At 47.5% G+C, this 15,850-nt stretch overlaps 1 protein-coding gene across 4 annotated transcripts in view; it reads right to left on the bottom strand.

Annotated features, from left to right (window-relative positions):
* The window catches only part of LOC138473324 (deleted in malignant brain tumors 1 protein-like), a 633,955-nt gene that overhangs the window by 34,806 nt on the left and 583,299 nt on the right, over positions 1-15,850 (bottom strand). For all 4 annotated transcript variants that reach the window (XM_069611990.1, XM_069611993.1, XM_069611992.1 and 1 more), the window contains 2 exons: positions 14,016-14,166; positions 2,000-2,214 (listed from right to left, as the gene is read on the bottom strand). In XM_069611990.1, the coding sequence (XP_069468091.1) occupies positions 2,000-2,214; positions 14,016-14,166 (366 nt within the window). The remainder of the gene's footprint in view (positions 1-1,999; positions 2,215-14,015; positions 14,167-15,850) is intronic.

Raw genomic sequence — 15,850 nt, 5'->3', positions numbered from 1 at the left:
TGGTGGCGTGTGCCTAATTGTGCTTTCCAAACGAAGACTGAAATCTATCCGTGGGGACACCCTGCCTATTAAAGAAATTTAGCAGTTAAACAGTGTATTGAGAACTGAAGAGAAGAGCAAGCGTTGTCCAAGCCAAGAGTCTCCTCATGCTAAGAGTGAAAACAACCTTGCTCAGAGCCAAAGAGCAATCTAACATTTCCTGTGAACCCAATAACAGTTCAACCTGGCCTAAGATACAAGAGAGCAAGCAGTACCTGAAGCCAACCAGGTGGCACCAAGACTTCTGGGAGATTGCTTGGGCTAACAGTTGGCAGAGCGGTGAAGGGAAAGTTGGGAAGGCGAAACTAGCTGCTTCTAAAGATAGTTTTAAAGTTGACACAAGCTATATTGCTAAAGACTGTGAGAAGTGGGTCATAAAGGCAAGCCCAGGAGGATATTGTGGCAGACAGGCAAGAGGCTGCCCCTTTTTGAAGAGAGATATTCAGAGGAAGAGTGCCTTGCCAATTTGAAGGTGTCGGAGTCCTCTCAAGTGAAAAGGAAGGCTTGTCCAGTGTGTCGCAGTTGAAAATCAATTCAATTACAGAAGTGAATCAAATAAGGGCGAGGCTGGACCAGCCCCAAGAAGCCAAGGCCGTTCCTGGCTGGAATGATCAGACGGTAGTTACAAACGTGTGAAAGAACAAACTCCTGTTCAGAAGGCGGGCACGAAAACAATAAAGACATCAGAGCCTGTGTACTCTAGCAATGATGGCGTACTACTACTAATAAGTAGTACATGAAATTTGTAAAAACACTCATGCTACTAACCTTTACTACAATGTGTAGATAGAATGTATTTTTGCTCAAGCCCTACGGGCTCATTTGTTTTTTAAGATCTTTTTGTTACGTTATAGGCCTGCATTTTTTGGATGTTTGTCAGTACATTAAAGCCAACATTTTTTAACTTTATTCCCCCTGTTTTGTGACCTTATGGCTAATATGTGTTTAACTTAGCCTGCTGCACCTGCACCCACCCCAAATACGCCTTTGAACAGGGTTAGCTTTTGACACCCTTTTTTCCTACATGCAATCCACCCTCTCGAGTCAAGCCCCCCTTTAACAAAAAACAGGGTTCCCTTTGCCCCCCCTATCTCTCACATTTCACTTACTACATTCTGCCATGTTACACTTAGTAGTTTGCCATTTTACACTTAATACAGCCTGTAGCTTTTTACTTAGTTCAGTCTGCAGCTTTAAGTTTGCTAGGGCCCGCCACTTTTCACTTACTACTGTCCTCAACTTAACATTTAGTTTAGTCTGCCACTTTACACTTAATGCATTCTGCTACTTTACACTTAGTAGTTTGCCACTTTACACTTCATGCATTCCGCCACTGTACGCTTGGTAGTTTGCCACTTTACACTTCATGCATTCTGCCACTGTACGCTTGGTAGTTTGCCACTTTACACTTCATGCATTCTGCCACTGTACGCTTGGTAGTTTGCCACTTTACACTTAATGCATTCTGCCACTTTACGCTTAGTAGTTTGCCACTTTGCACTTAATTCAGCCTGTTGCTTTTTACTTAGTTCAGTCTGCAACTTTACACTTACTAAGTCCTGCCACTTTTCATTTACTACATCCTGCCACATTAGTATAGTCTGCCCCATTTCACTTAGTACTGTCCTCAACTTAACATTTAGTTTAGCCTGCCACTTTACACTTCATGCATTCTGCCACGTTACGCTTAGTAGAGACTGCCTACTTTACACATACTGCAATGTGTCATTTTGCACTTACTGCAGTCTGTCACTTTGCACTTACTGCAGCCTGGCACTTTGCACTTACTGCAGTCTGGCACTTTGCACTTACTGCCGCCTGGCACTTTGCAATACTGCAGCCCGGCACTTTGCACTTACTGCAGTCTGGCACTTTGCACTTACTGCAGCCTGGCACTTTGCACATACTGCAGTCTGGCACTTTTCAGGTACAATAGTCTGCTACCTCAAGCTGGACATACCTGTGTCATTCGTGCCACACTTGTACATGTAGTAGTTGGCCAGGAACCCAGAGCTTGTGACACTGCCGTCGCTTCTGAACAGGACAGTCATGCTGTTGGACGTGGACTCAAAGGTGTATGATGAATCGGTGCACACCTTCCCGAGTGAGGGTGCATTGAGAGGCCCGTTGTACACATCGACGTAATCGTAAACACAGTTGACAGACGTTTCTAGACTGTGAAGCGAAAGAAACCAAACATCAAACAAATTTCTGTATTATTGATTATTTTTACATTTCATATTGCAACCCTCCTGCCCTTGCCCTTGCTCCAGCCCCCCACAAAATGTCTTCTCAGCAAGCTCCACACCCCATGCCCTCATACACACGCCTTCTGCCTGCTGCTCATGGCCGCCAAACTCCTACCATTGCATCTCCTCCCATCGCCGCTGGCCAAGATGGAAAGGAAGAGAGGACGAGGATTAGAGGGCTCTCTCTTTTCTTCACACATCACATGCCCTGCAGAGCCGCATATGCCAGAGGAATGCCACTGGATGGTCATTCATTCCTCATGTTCATGGCACAGGCCAGTTTGTCTTAACATTAGTGTTGAAATGCTTTTTTTTATTAAGTGTCTTTGTGAGGTTGTCCAACACCTACAGAAATGTTTCGACTGTCTAAAAATAGTTTATACTTGAGCACAGTTCCTTTTTCCCAATGAATCCTTGTAGGAGAACTCCTAACCCTCCCTACACATTGACATGTGCAGCCTGTCATGCAGTGCCAATGTTACTTGCCCATGTGCTTTAAAAAGCACCATTGGGCACAATCGGCCAGCAGAATCCCTTGGATAGAACCACACACTCCTCATGCTATTAATATATTATCAATATCACTTGCTCAATGGGCTTCTCGGAATTTCAAGTTATTTTGTGTGACTAAAAGCTTCCTTTGTCATTAAAATGGAGGTATTCACGTTTTCAGGGGCTTTGAGTTTTGGGCAGTGGTCAATTTGGCCCGTGCTCAAAGATGAAACTGTCAATTTTCGACCCCCACCCCAGGAAATGTTTGTGAGTACCTTCTGTCTAGCTCTGTCTTCAGCCCCAGACTCTGGAACCACCACCTCGAGGCAGACTCGCCTCCTTTGCCTCGATATTTCAGGAAGGAGGTGAAGACCCTACCTCTTCAAGGAATGGCTCCTCCTAAACACATACATCCACACCCCTTCCACTCCCCACCTATCCTGAGACTGGGCGGTCTGCTTGCGCCCTCTTTCCTCCCGCGGATGTTTGTAAATTCCTTGCTGCCACATCGTCCAACCTCCCGCGTGGTTAGCTCCCCGCTCCTTTCTATAGACGCCTTGCGACCTGCTTCCCTCGCCGCGTACTTCCCCCTATGACTTGTAAAGGGGTCCGTTGCTTCCTGAATCTAGGCCCGTGCTCAATAAATATAATAATAAGGAGGGCGGGATCCTGCTTTGTGTGGAGCATCTTTTGAAGATCAAGCTCAGAAATTGTGCCCAATCTTCAGGAGCAGATTTTAAGGTCTCATTAGATAGGCCATCGGGCCCTGGTGCCCTTGAGTTTTTCAGCTTGATTATAGATGACAATGTGTCAGCTGGGTCATGAAGATCAACCCAAGGGGCCATTGTAGTTGATGGTGTAGATGGTAAATGCGGCTCTGGAGATTTAAACAGTGATGCATAGAATTGTATCCATGTTGACTCTGCTATACTGTTTGACAGGATTGATTCTGTCGCTTTACTCCGTGGGTTGATCAGTTCCCAAAAGTCTCTAGAGTTAGTGTTGTGAATTTGCTTCAACATAGCCTCTGAATCCTGTTGGTGAAGTGCGAGCCGATATGATCTTAACCAGGCTTTGTAGACTCTAGTCACTTCTTTTGCACAAAATCTATTTAAGGCTAAGTCATGCCGTGCAGCTGTTCTTTTTGCTCTGCAGACCATATTGCATTTCTCCACCAGTAAGGCATCAAATATGGGAGTATGACAGGGTTCTTCCGGTCTAGTGTGCTTTGGACCTGCATTAACAGATCTAAAAGGTTCTAAAAGCAGTCTGTAGTCCACTTTGAGGCAGTTTACATAGTTTGAGTAGGAGACTGTAATATCTTGGATGTCATTCCGAGTGACCTGAACCCGGTTTCCCTTGCTTGTCGGTTCGACCTCTCCCAGCTAATAAGAGTTTGCTGGCTTTGCTGATGGCAATTTTATATATAGAAGATTGTGGTCACTTTGAGCAGTATATTGGACACTAGTTTCCACCAAACTATCCAGAAGTGGTTGAGAAGCAAAGATATAGTCAATGGTGGAATAGGCCAAGCCACGCTTCCACATTGGTGTCTTACAGGTTTCGGGTAGCGTGGTTGCTGTGTTGAATATGTGCCTTGAAGTCATTAAGTTAGACCACTCCTTTCCCCATTGACAAGCCCGGGAGGAGGTGGGTTCTGATGCATCTGGTGAGTTTGTGGAACAGTTGATGTTAAGGTCCCCGCAGATGATTACCTCGAAGGCTTTCAGCTCTAAGTGTACAGAGTCTAGCGTAGCTGTTACCAGGTCAAACAGTAGGTTACGTTTTGACCTGGTAAGAGCTGTTTGAGGATCTCGATTGCCTGTGGTTGCCATGGTGGTTTTGGCTGTGATATTTATTTGTCCTGCTAGCAGCTTGGTCAAAGACTTCTGGCTGTCTTTGTATATGCACCCTCGAAGTGTATTTGGGCGCTGTCCGATGAGTTGTTGCTTCTAGCTGTGATACATGCTGTGTTGGTTCTAGGCTATGTACGTTAGGCCGAGAGACTGCTTGGTCAGACACATTTTTAAAGCAGTCACTCAACAATCGAAAGCCAGAGAAATCTCTTATAACAATTTGGAGAGGTGTCTTCCCACTGGTTGGTTGGGAATCAGTGACTTCTAACTGGCTGTGGCTGGTGGTGGCAAGGTGTTGACTTAAATCCATCAACTCATTGTGGTTGAGAAACTCATTTATAGTTTTAGGAGAATGTAGATTGTTTCTGAAGAGTTAAGGGTTCCTTCAAAACCGTTCCTTCCGCTTCAGTCTGTGGGCTTTTATTTTTTGGCGATCCTGGGTGTAGAGTCTGGGGCTTCTTTGGCAGTGCAGATAGCTTGAGCGTAGAGGCCATTTTTAGGCACACCTGAGGAGTAGTGACCTGGCTGTTGCTTTCCCTTATCGGGATGCTGCTAATGGCGGGTGTGGGAGCAGTTTGCGCTCCTTTTGTTTCTGTTATCTGCCGCACCCCTTTTTTTTCTTTGACCACGGAGATATCGTCTAAACACAGCACGTCGTTGTCTCTGAGTTTACAGATTGTTAATTGAGATTCATTTGTCAGTGAGCTAGTAGAGCCCAAAGTACGAGCGGAAGAGACTTTGGGTATTGTTCCGCAATGAGTCTGGTGCTTATCCAACACGGGCTTGTCTTGTGAGTCTGTTTGTGTACTTGAGTCTTTAGATTAGATGACCGGTGGTGTGAGGTTTTCCTGTTATTGTCGGAGACTTCAGAACTGTTACATTTGTTCACAGGAGGCAGGGTACAAGGCTCATTTCTACGTCTCTCCAAAGCGTTGATGTAGCCTTCCAAATAGATGAGTTTAGAATTAATCATTGCAAAAATGGATGTGTGATCTTTGAGGGAGTCGTTGATTGTCTCATGTAACTTGCAAAAGGGTGCTAGCGCTATTGTAACAGAGGGCATGATGGATAGAATGTAGATTTTCTTAGTTGGAGTGTCTTTCGGGTTGGTATAAAATACCTCACTTAGTCTTCTGCTGGTGGAAGTTCGTGATGGAGAGATAGGCTGTGCGGGGCGCGGAAAGGTTTAAAATTGTGTTGTGGTAAGGCAAGCAAGAGAACAGTGTCTAAATGATCATCTCGAGCTTGCGCCTTCCTTTTAGATGGTGCTTGCATAGAATCAGGTGCAGGAGCAGAGCTGATGATGGATACGTCACTGCTCTTCGCGAAGTCACATTTTTGGGTCGGTAAAGTCTGTCTATGCTGGAGCCAAGACTTGCTTGTTTAAACTGAGACTATGGCCGCTGGAGATACTGCTACGCCATTGGTCTGTACTTTTGACCCAGAGAATGAGCTCCCAGCGAGGGAAAGGCTGGCTTGGCCCATGTTTTGTAACCCTGAGTTCGAAGAGGAGAGCTCTAGATGATGTGCCCGAGGTGTTAGATGGTCCACACCCCTCTGTTCCTCCACCATAGATGGTTGAGAAGATGGTGAAGAAGACCCAGAAGAACCAGAAGAACCAGAAGAACCAGGAGGAACACTTATTTGGCCATTTGTGGCTAGTGATGGCGTTTGATCAGAGATGTTAGGTTCATTAGTTGGATAGGGTGGTGTAGAAATAACCAGGGGTTCGAGAAGTGCCTCCAGTAAGTCGGCATCCGAGATTTCATCTAGACCAATTTTGCTTTCTCTTGGCTTGTCTTTGAAAGAAATGTTTAAGGGAGTTCTCTAGGATCGCACTTGTCAAAGGTTTCGACAATGGGCCCTTTTTGAAAGTTGTTTTTGTCGAGATTCTTTTATTTGCAGTTGACAGATCAGTCTTTTTAGTAGCAGAGCGAAGAGGAATACCATGCAGCTGGCGAGTTGGCGGTCCTTGCTTAGGACTCTCTTTCGCCTCCTGGATCAGAGTATTAGGTGGTTCCATGTCCTCTGAGTTAGACAGTGGTTCGTAGTTGGCTGAGTTGTTGGCTTGTATTAAGGTGCAATCCTTAGAAGACAGTCCCGTTTCCTTAGCCGGTATGTGCAGTTGGTGCCAACTGTGCAGGCTGTACAGTGGACATTGGTGAGTTATGGATCTGAGCATATACTATTAAGTCCTCCGTCGCACTATCCTGGTTGGCTGCCAGATGGCGCAGTGTGGCTGTAGTTTTCAGCGAAGTCAAGGCTGTTGCTTCCCCTGACTTCCTGGTTTGTCCGACGCTGAGAGGGGCGTTAGGAGCTTGGTTTTGATCCTGCTCCTGAGAGGCTGTGCTCTCTCGACCCCCAGCACAGGAGGCATCTCTCGCCCCTCCGAAACTTTGTCTGCGTTGCCCGCCCGCGGCCCCTCCCGTCTGCCAGCATGGGTGGCCCCCCCTCCTCCGAGGGGCTGCTCCTCCATACTATCGACGGGCTGGGAAAGGGCCGCCACGGGTCCACTGACTTTCGAGTCACTGGGCTCCCCCGAATCATAGGCAGTCTCTACAGTTTCTCCAGAGACTTCCACCAATACTGCCGATGTTGCCGCCGTCAGGTCGGAGGTGATGGCCATGTCGGCCATATCTGCTGACTTGGTAAACCCAAGTGATGAATGGTTCCAGCTGGATGGGAGTCGTTTTTGTTTTTGTTTGTGGGTTGCCTGCTTCAATACCATCGCCCTTTCAGTAGGGAAGTTTTGCAGCGCAGCTCCTGGTCTTTTTAAGGAGGCCGAAGGGGCTTGAAGTGTTGGAGGTGCTGTAGTCATGATTGTGGAGGATGACACTGCTGCGACTTCAGTGGGGAGAATTTCTGAGCGAGAGCTGCGCAGCCTGCATGGTTCCTCGTCAAGGCAAGGCATATTTAGTCGAGAGTCCAAAGGTTTGCTGCCATCCGTCACCAGCCTCCATTAGACTGCCACAGACTGCCCACTCTCACACCACTCCGCTCCGCTTCGCTTCTGGTTGTAGGTTTTTTAGAAAAATGGCGCAAAAAAGACACCACAGTAGAAAGACTTATTAATGGTTATTAATGTAGATGTTTTTGCTGGGAAATACTATTTTTCCAGGTGGTAACCAGTTCACAAGGTCTTCAAGGACTTCTCCCCTAGCATTTGATATTGTCAATTGGTCGAAGCTATAGCAGTCCCTGGGAAGCATGGATGTTCTGTCTTCCATACACCACATTATCATAGACCTTAATCAGGACCCCGAGACAACTGTTGGGCCAGGTGTTGAGTGTTCTGTGTGCTTTACAGTAAATGAGGGCATTCACACGCGTTCATGCAAATTTTGTCTTGCAATATTCAAGATGATGTTGTATTAAATTACTTTATATAAGCAAGTACAACCATCTTGCCCCTCCTTATATGACTTCTCTTGTCTCTTTTTACTCTCCTGCTCGCCCTCTTCAGTCTCAATCTCAATTTCTTCTATCCGTTCCCCGTCCTCCATGTGCGCCCTCTAGGTTTCAATTTTTTTCTCTGCTTGCCCCAACATTTTGGAATACTTTGCCCTTTTCAATTCACTCTAGCTCCTCTAATTGTGTTCAAAACCCACCTCAAAGACCATCTCCTCTCACTCTGATCTGATGTTCCACCCTGATTCTACACTTTTGTCATTGTACTGTTTATTGTTTTATCCAAAGCTTTTGTGAAAGGTGCTTTATAAAGCAAAATAAATACTAATACAAATACATATTCCAAAGTGTTTTTTTCTCATGAAGAATCTCAATTCCTGCAGAGTCTTGATGAAATGTAATTCCAGAAACCTGGTCTTTGAGTTCAGTGTTTTATACAGTCCTATTTCACTTTCTATATTAAATCCTATATTGTTATTTTGGTTATACTGGAATTTAATTGAATTTTGGAATTTGGGAGAATACTTTAGTCTTGATGACGAGCTATATTCCCATCTACAGAGAATTGGATTCTCGTGAACTGACAAATTCTAGAATGATCTCAATCTGGAATTTGTCAAGTACTTTTTCTAAACCCATCTTGAGATGCTGCAACGAATTGGCTCAGGATAGAGGCTTCCTATCCAGAACCCAAGCTGGATTTCAAGAGGGTGAGTAAACTTTGGCTCAATGTAAAAATCACGATACACTCATAGCTTTAGGCATTTGTGGCAGTGATAGACCAAAAGTCACAAGGCGAGGTCTAATGTGTCCTGCCTACGAAAACACAACAATATCATTTTTGGTGGGCACCACACTTGAGTTCACATCTTGATGCTCAATACCCGGGTATCATTGTGCCGCTTAGGGAGACCACATAACAAACAGCCTACTGGCACACTCGCCGGAGAGCCAGGCTGCAAGGCAACACACCAGCACAGCAACTTCTGAAATAGGAACAGGTAGCCCAGCATACTTCCAGTGCCATACACCCTGGCCACCGGCACCATCAATCTTTTCTCCCAAAGATCAGGGTTTGCTTTCTTTGTAGAGCTTCAAATTTCCTACAGGGAACCAAACTGCACCTCACCGAGGAAGCCCATCAAGGCCAAAACACGTCTGGGGTTGCTTGTGGTTCCCGTGCAGAGGGGACCTGGCCTAGCATTTCAGGCTGGGCTGCTCCCATTGGTGGCAGTACCTGACTGATTTGCATATGGCTGGACCCCTTTTTGCAATGGTGCATACGGGCTAAAAAATGGTGGTGTGGAAGGTTACCCAGAGCAATGCCAGTGGTTCAGATGAATTCAAAACCTTCCACCCATCACTTTTTCTGGTTTCAGTTTGAATTGTATTGTATTGTATTGTTTATTTATATAGCGCCTATACACAGGAAAGTGTTTCAAAGCGCTCAAGGAGGGTGGAACAGGGGGATAAAACAACAGTCGCTCAGAGCCCTTGAAATTCTGAGACGATAATAGTCTGCACAGACAGAGTAAGTGGGTAAAAAACATTTAACAGTTGAGACACAGCAAATAGGCCTGACAACGACTCTGCAGTTTTACCAGTGCAATTAAGGAGGAGAAGACAGGGGAGAACAGACGATCTTCAGGCACGGTGCATTTGGATCATGCAAGTGCCTAGACAGTAACTGGGAGGGGGAGGTTCAAGTGCACCCCGTTGGTGAAGACTGAGGTAATTGCAGAAATAGCCACTCTCTAGGGTTAGTTCTAAGTGCCGTGAAGGAGGGTGGGTGTAGGTGCCAGAGGCAAGTGCGAGAGAGGACTGGCGGGGGTGCCCGAGACCAGTGAGACTCAGAGGTACACCTGGCGGCCAGTCAGCAAGCTGTAAGGAGGAAGAGGGAAAAATGGAGAGAGCAGAGAGCTAGGTTAGCACGGTAGAGGGAGATGAGCAAAGGAGGAGCAGAAGAGGAAGGTCTTGAGGAGTTTCCGGGAACTTAAGAAGGTCACGCTCAAGGCGGAGGGTGGCAGGGACGCTATTCCAGAGGGAGGCACCTGCAGTGGATAAGGATCTCCCTCCAAATCTCTGCATGGAGAACTGGCTCACTTGCAGAAGGTTGGAGTTTGATGAGTAGAGGTCTTGTGAGGGACAGTATTTAGGAAGGCGGCATTGCAGATAGGTAGGTTCCAGGCCCCAGAAAGCATTGTGGACAATGCAGAGGGTCCTGTACTTGATCCTTGCAGCCACAGGAAGTCAGTGAAGGGATTTCAGTGCCGGAGAGATGCGGTCCCTGGGCTTGAGGCCAAGTATAAGTATTGCGGTTCTGTTCTGGATGATTTGGAGAGGGCTCATGGCAGAGTAAGGGAGGTTGTGGAAGAGGCTGTTGGTAGAGTCCAGCCTAGAGAGAACCAAGGTTCTGGAGATAGTGAGCCGCTGGGGGAAAGTGAGAAAAGGTAGAGTACCTCTGAGGAGGTGTAGCTGATAGTTAGACTTTTTAGAAATGTCAGAGATGTGAGAGGAGAAGGAGAGAGTGGAGTCGAAGATGACCCCCAAGGTTTTTTGCCTCGCAGGTGGGTGCAGGCGTAAAGCCGAGGGAGGCCAGCCAGAGTGAAAGTGGAAAAGCAGGAGCAGAGGTCCCAATGCAAATGATCCCAGTCTTACTGGCGTTGAGGCAGAGGTCGTTTGCGGCACACCAGGACTGAATAGCGGACATGCAGTCAGATATGTGGGAGGAGGCGGCGGCTGAGGGTAGTCTGAAAGACAGTTGTGTGTCATCGCGTAATATTGGAAGTTAGAGGTGAAAGGGGCAATCACACGTGCCAAGGCAGCCATATAGATGTTGAACAACCAGTGGGAGAGGTAGATCCCAGGGGAACGCCACAGGTCGAGAGAGCAATAGTCGAGAGAAAGGCTCTGAGTTCCACATGGGATGGGCGGTTGGAAAGAAAGGAGATAACCACCCAAAGTCTTACCTGTGATTCCCAGGGTGTCCCAGAGACGTGTGATCAGGATGTTGTGGTTAACCGTGTCAAAGGCAGAGGAGAGGTGAGATCAAGGAGAATGAGAACAGAGTGTTAGTGTCAAGATTTGAGAGCAGGTCTTCACAGGTGTTCAGAAGAGCAGTTTCCATGCCTCTGGATGCTATAAGGCCAGATTGATGGTCATGGAAGCAACCAGTAGATTCAGTGTGGAGGGTCAACTGAGAGATAGCCAACTTCTCCAGGAGTTTGCTCAAGAAAGGACTTATGGAGATTGGGGCGCCAATTTACCGGAATCGAGGGGTCGGCCGAGAAGGTGCACAAAGGAGTGCTTATGGGCAGTTCGGAAAACTCCAATGGAGAAGGAGAGATTGCATAGATCAGCCAAGGCTAGGACGAGGGAGTCAATATTGTCCTTAATGGTTTTTGAGGAGGAGGGGTCCATCTGTTCTAATGAAGCCTCCATAGACCCGACTTGTCTGGTGACCTCATCAGGTGTGACGGGTGAGAGAAAAGAGAGGGTAAGAGGAGGGGGGGGCAAGGGAGGCTCCAGTGTTGGTGTATGTTGTGGAATGGAAGAGAGGGAGGAAAGGATGTCTTGGGGTTTTTTCTGATGAAGTGTGCAGCCAGGGCCGAGCAAAGGTCCTGGGTGGGTGTGACAGGTGAACAGGCTTCTGCAGGATTGGCCAGTTCCTTACAGACTTTGAATTGTTCGGCTGTGTTGTTAGACGCCATGGAGATGCGGTCTTGAATGAAGACTCTTTTCTTCTATCGATATTGCCTTTGAAGGAGGCAGCAGGCCAGTTTGTCAGATGGTGCGCCCGATGAGTTCCATTTCCACTCAGCTGCCCTACACTTGCATTTAAGGGCAGCCAGATCAGAGTCGTACCAAGAGTTGCACTTTTTGTAAGGCTTCAGTCAGACGCTCATGGCAGGGGAAAGAGTGTCAAGAGTGTTGGAGATTGAGGTTAGCGAGGGCTGTGTCAGGGTGGGAGTCAACCATAGGAGTGGGAGGAGGAGGAGAGCAGGTGGAGGCAAAGGCAGCCACTGTCACTTTTTTTCTGGGGTCTGGTGACTTTGAAGCAGAGTGGCAGTGCCGGGTGTGTTGCTGCAAGAGGAGAGGAGAGCGTAAGGTGTTTTGCGAGAAGAGAGTGATCGGTCCAGCGCCGCGCGGGAACTCACCTGAAGCAATTCTCCGCATTCCATCGCGCTTTTCAGCGTCCAGCGGCCGCTCTCCAACCCAACACCTGTGGAAATAAAGACAATAAGGTGAGCAAGGGAGCATTCCCAGACAATAAAGGCAATCCCCAGGACTTACCTGATACCACAGGGGGTACTTACCTCTTCTCGGGTCGGCGCGGCCTCCACAGCTTCTCCGCTGTACCCCGGCCCCCAAAGGGGAAACAAAAGCAACACAAAAGCGCCAGTAGGGGGAAAACCGAATTCCGCTACAGACTTACCTGGTTACTGCCTGAGGCCGCAATCACCGGAACCTCCACCGATTCAGCGCCTGCAAAAGGAAAGGGTCACAGGTTAGACCAGGTCCTCATTATCGAACTGAACAGAATCCATAAACACTTACCTGCATCTTACTGGTTGCCACTTGGAACTCTTCTCAAGAACTATTAAGGCAACCTAGGGAATTTGGACAGAGTGAAGGCCAGACGTTTTTGAACTCTTTTTCAAACTATTTCCTTACGGAGTCAATACCGTTCTACAACTCTCCAACATCCCACACCAGTGAAGTAACTGGTCATCTACGCACCCCTGCGCTCGAGGCAGGATGGAGAGCTCATCTTTCCAAACTATCAGGTGAGAACATAGCAAGAGTTCGGAAGTAATTTGTGGGAAGAGATCGCAGGAGTGGGGGAAGGTGGGGTTGGCGCCCAGTCCTCGCAGGTGGCTAATTCCCTTTTCTCCATTACAGAAGAATATTCATACGGGCAAAACAAGTTAAGCTGGGTGGTCCGGTCCAGTCCATCATTTCGGCGCCCCGTGTGTCGCTGGAAGAGGTAACAACAGCCCAGTTCAGATCGACGCCCCCGTGGACACCAGGTGAGCGTAACATCTATGCACAGAGCACCCGCATTCGCTCCTACTCAACGCCCAGTTGCTGTCGAGGCTTCCATGATCCTCCGTGCCCGAACTAAGCCTGATCTGCTTGCATCAACATCTGACCCTGGGTCTGACTGCATCAGCCCACCAAGAACTGAATCCAGCTACTGTTGACTCTGAACTGCCCCCTTGGTCCTCTTGGACCCTAGAGAATGGTTAGGTCACACACGCTCCTGTTTTCTACCAATATATCCTTTTTATGCAAGTACCTTACCTACCACTCCTGGAATTACGCTCAGAGTGCTACTTTCTCCATTCTATCGCATCTTCTCTGTTCGTCCTTTGGGGTGGGGTTTGTACAGTGTTTCTATTTGTTCTACGTGCAGAGGGTGTGTTCTAAAGTGTTTATATTAGAACCTTGCTTGGACATTCCCGTTATTTTGGACTGTGATACTGTGTTCTTTGTGATACTACTGGATTGCATTTACACCCCACTTGAGAGCATATCCTTCCCTCGGCCCACGTCACTGCAAAAGGTAGAGGAGGTATATCTCTTGGTTATCCTTCCCTCGGCCCACGTCACTGCAAAAGGTAGAGGAGGTATATCTCTTAGTTATCCCTGTTTTACCTTCATGATTGCATTGTGTTTTGGTTTGTAGAACTGTGAGGGCAGAGTGGACCATTTGTCCCGACTCATCCTTGTACTCCTGCGAGGCGGAATCCAATTTGTCACACTCATCCATTCCAGGTGTGGCCTATCTGGCACTTTCAGACTATGCACCAACATTCTCCTGAACAGTCACCCATCCACAGGTGCCAATACTCTACCCACATGCATGGATGGCCAGCAGGACAAGACCGGGCATTCAAACCCACGTCACTACACAGACATAGTTATTAAGAAGGAAAGGTTCCCTGAACCCCCTCACTGCTTTACGTACCGCATTCCGGAGATGATGACCTTGATGCAGAAGTTGTCCCTTGCCTCTATCTGCCATACACACAATGCATTGTTAGGGTAAGCGTTTGGGTAATTGGGGCTGGTAAAGGTTCCTGATGGCTGAGAAAGGATGCCGCCACAAGAGGGGCTGTCTGTAGGGAGGAAGGGAAAAAAGTCATGACAAGCTTTCTCTCCATCGTGATTGGTCATTGGAAGCGCCAACAGACATAATGAAGAAGGAAACAGCATCCCCAGAGGAGAACCTTAAAATACAAGCATGGGGTGGATAATTATATGGGTGCATGGAATGACTTTGGTGATATAGCTCGCAGCATTTGGGATCTTAGCAGCAGCAGCTGGATCGTGATGCTGGGCAGTGGATGGACCATTTAGCCCTGCTTTTCCTGAATAAACAGGTAAACACGTTGTCAACCAATGATTATTAACATAGGGAGAAAATAGACTGGATGGCCTGAGGTTAGTGGAGCACATGTTTCTGTCCTTAATGGGCCGATCACTTAATGTCATGGACGGGAGGAAACTCCAGTAACCCTGCAAAGCTTTATGAAGGATTCAAATTGAGCCAAATTTGTAAATCAATGATGAAAAAGATTGTGGTAAGTGCACGTTTGTAGGTAGACAAGAAGGCTGTGCCTGGTTACATGTCAGTTTCCTTCTGTAGTCCCTCTGATGAGCCTCATTAAGGTAACCCTCTACTTTCCAGCTACCTCTAATCTCTTTCCTAGTCCTGTGGGTCTTGTTATCTCTTTCCGCTGGGAGGAAAAACTCTGGGGCACAGCTTATTGTACAGGCAGGTTATATCGGGCAGCTCTGCCAGGGAAGCATGCACAGAAGGTGACCCCGTCCCACCCTGCTAAGTGCTTTAGAGTAAGGCAAGCAGCGTTTGAAACACTATGATGGGCCAGGGGAGAGGGGGGACATTGGTATGTTCCCATCCCAATATAATCAACCCACATAGTATAGCCCAAGGCGCAAGCAAGACGGCCATTTTGTGTGGATGTTAGTAGCCATAGTTTGGAGCCAAGGCCTGCGTGGTGAATGCAACATTTCATGCACTAGGCCCTGATTGAGAGATGAGGGGAATCTCCATTCATGCCCGAGTTCCAGTGAGGACAACCCACACCCCCAACCACCATCAAGTTCACTCATCGTTCTAACAGTGTTGCAAAGATGTTTTTTTTTTTTATCTGCAAGGAATGTGCCTTACGAGGCCGTGATCATAGTCCGGCGCCTGGTGTGCATGTTATCTCACACTGGTCAACGCATGACCTGGCCCATCCCCAGGCGACCACCAGTTATAGCCCACATAACTGACTAAACCTCATGATCCCTGAAATCCATGGCACCAGGTGCCCTTTGAACACCAACACTAAAGTAACAAGTCCTGAGATGTTCAAAGAGGATGGACAGCAAGGCGGTGGGAGGGATACATTATAGTTCAAAACGAGAGCGGAGACCTTGGAGCCGGATCGCACGGAAAGGAGTGAGTGAAATGTGTGTCTAAAGGTTAGAGTGCCCCAGAACCTCCTTTGTGCCCATCCTAAGGCCTGCCATGTGCACCGTACAGTGATAAAGTAGCATTGTGAGAGGAGTGTAGTTATTTTTTCTTTGACCTTCGTCGGTGAGAAGAAGATGATCTCTGCGGCACCCGCGTGATGGAAGACGGACGGGCTGGGCTGGAACCAATGACCTGGCATCTCTATTAGAGCCGGCGGATCATGTATATGCACAAACCAACCAGCTGCATGGGTTTCTACTGTATATATTGCTTCATCAGTGACAATATTTTACTTTCTAAGATTCTGCTTGTACTAC

The sequence above is a fragment of the Ambystoma mexicanum genome, chromosome 8 (genome assembly GCF_040938575.1).
Source record: "Ambystoma mexicanum isolate Mex_15411 chromosome 8, UKY_AmexF1_1, whole genome shotgun sequence".
NCBI lineage: Eukaryota > Metazoa > Chordata > Amphibia > Caudata > Ambystomatidae > Ambystoma > Ambystoma mexicanum.
This window is presented reverse-complemented; position numbering and strand designations above follow the sequence as displayed.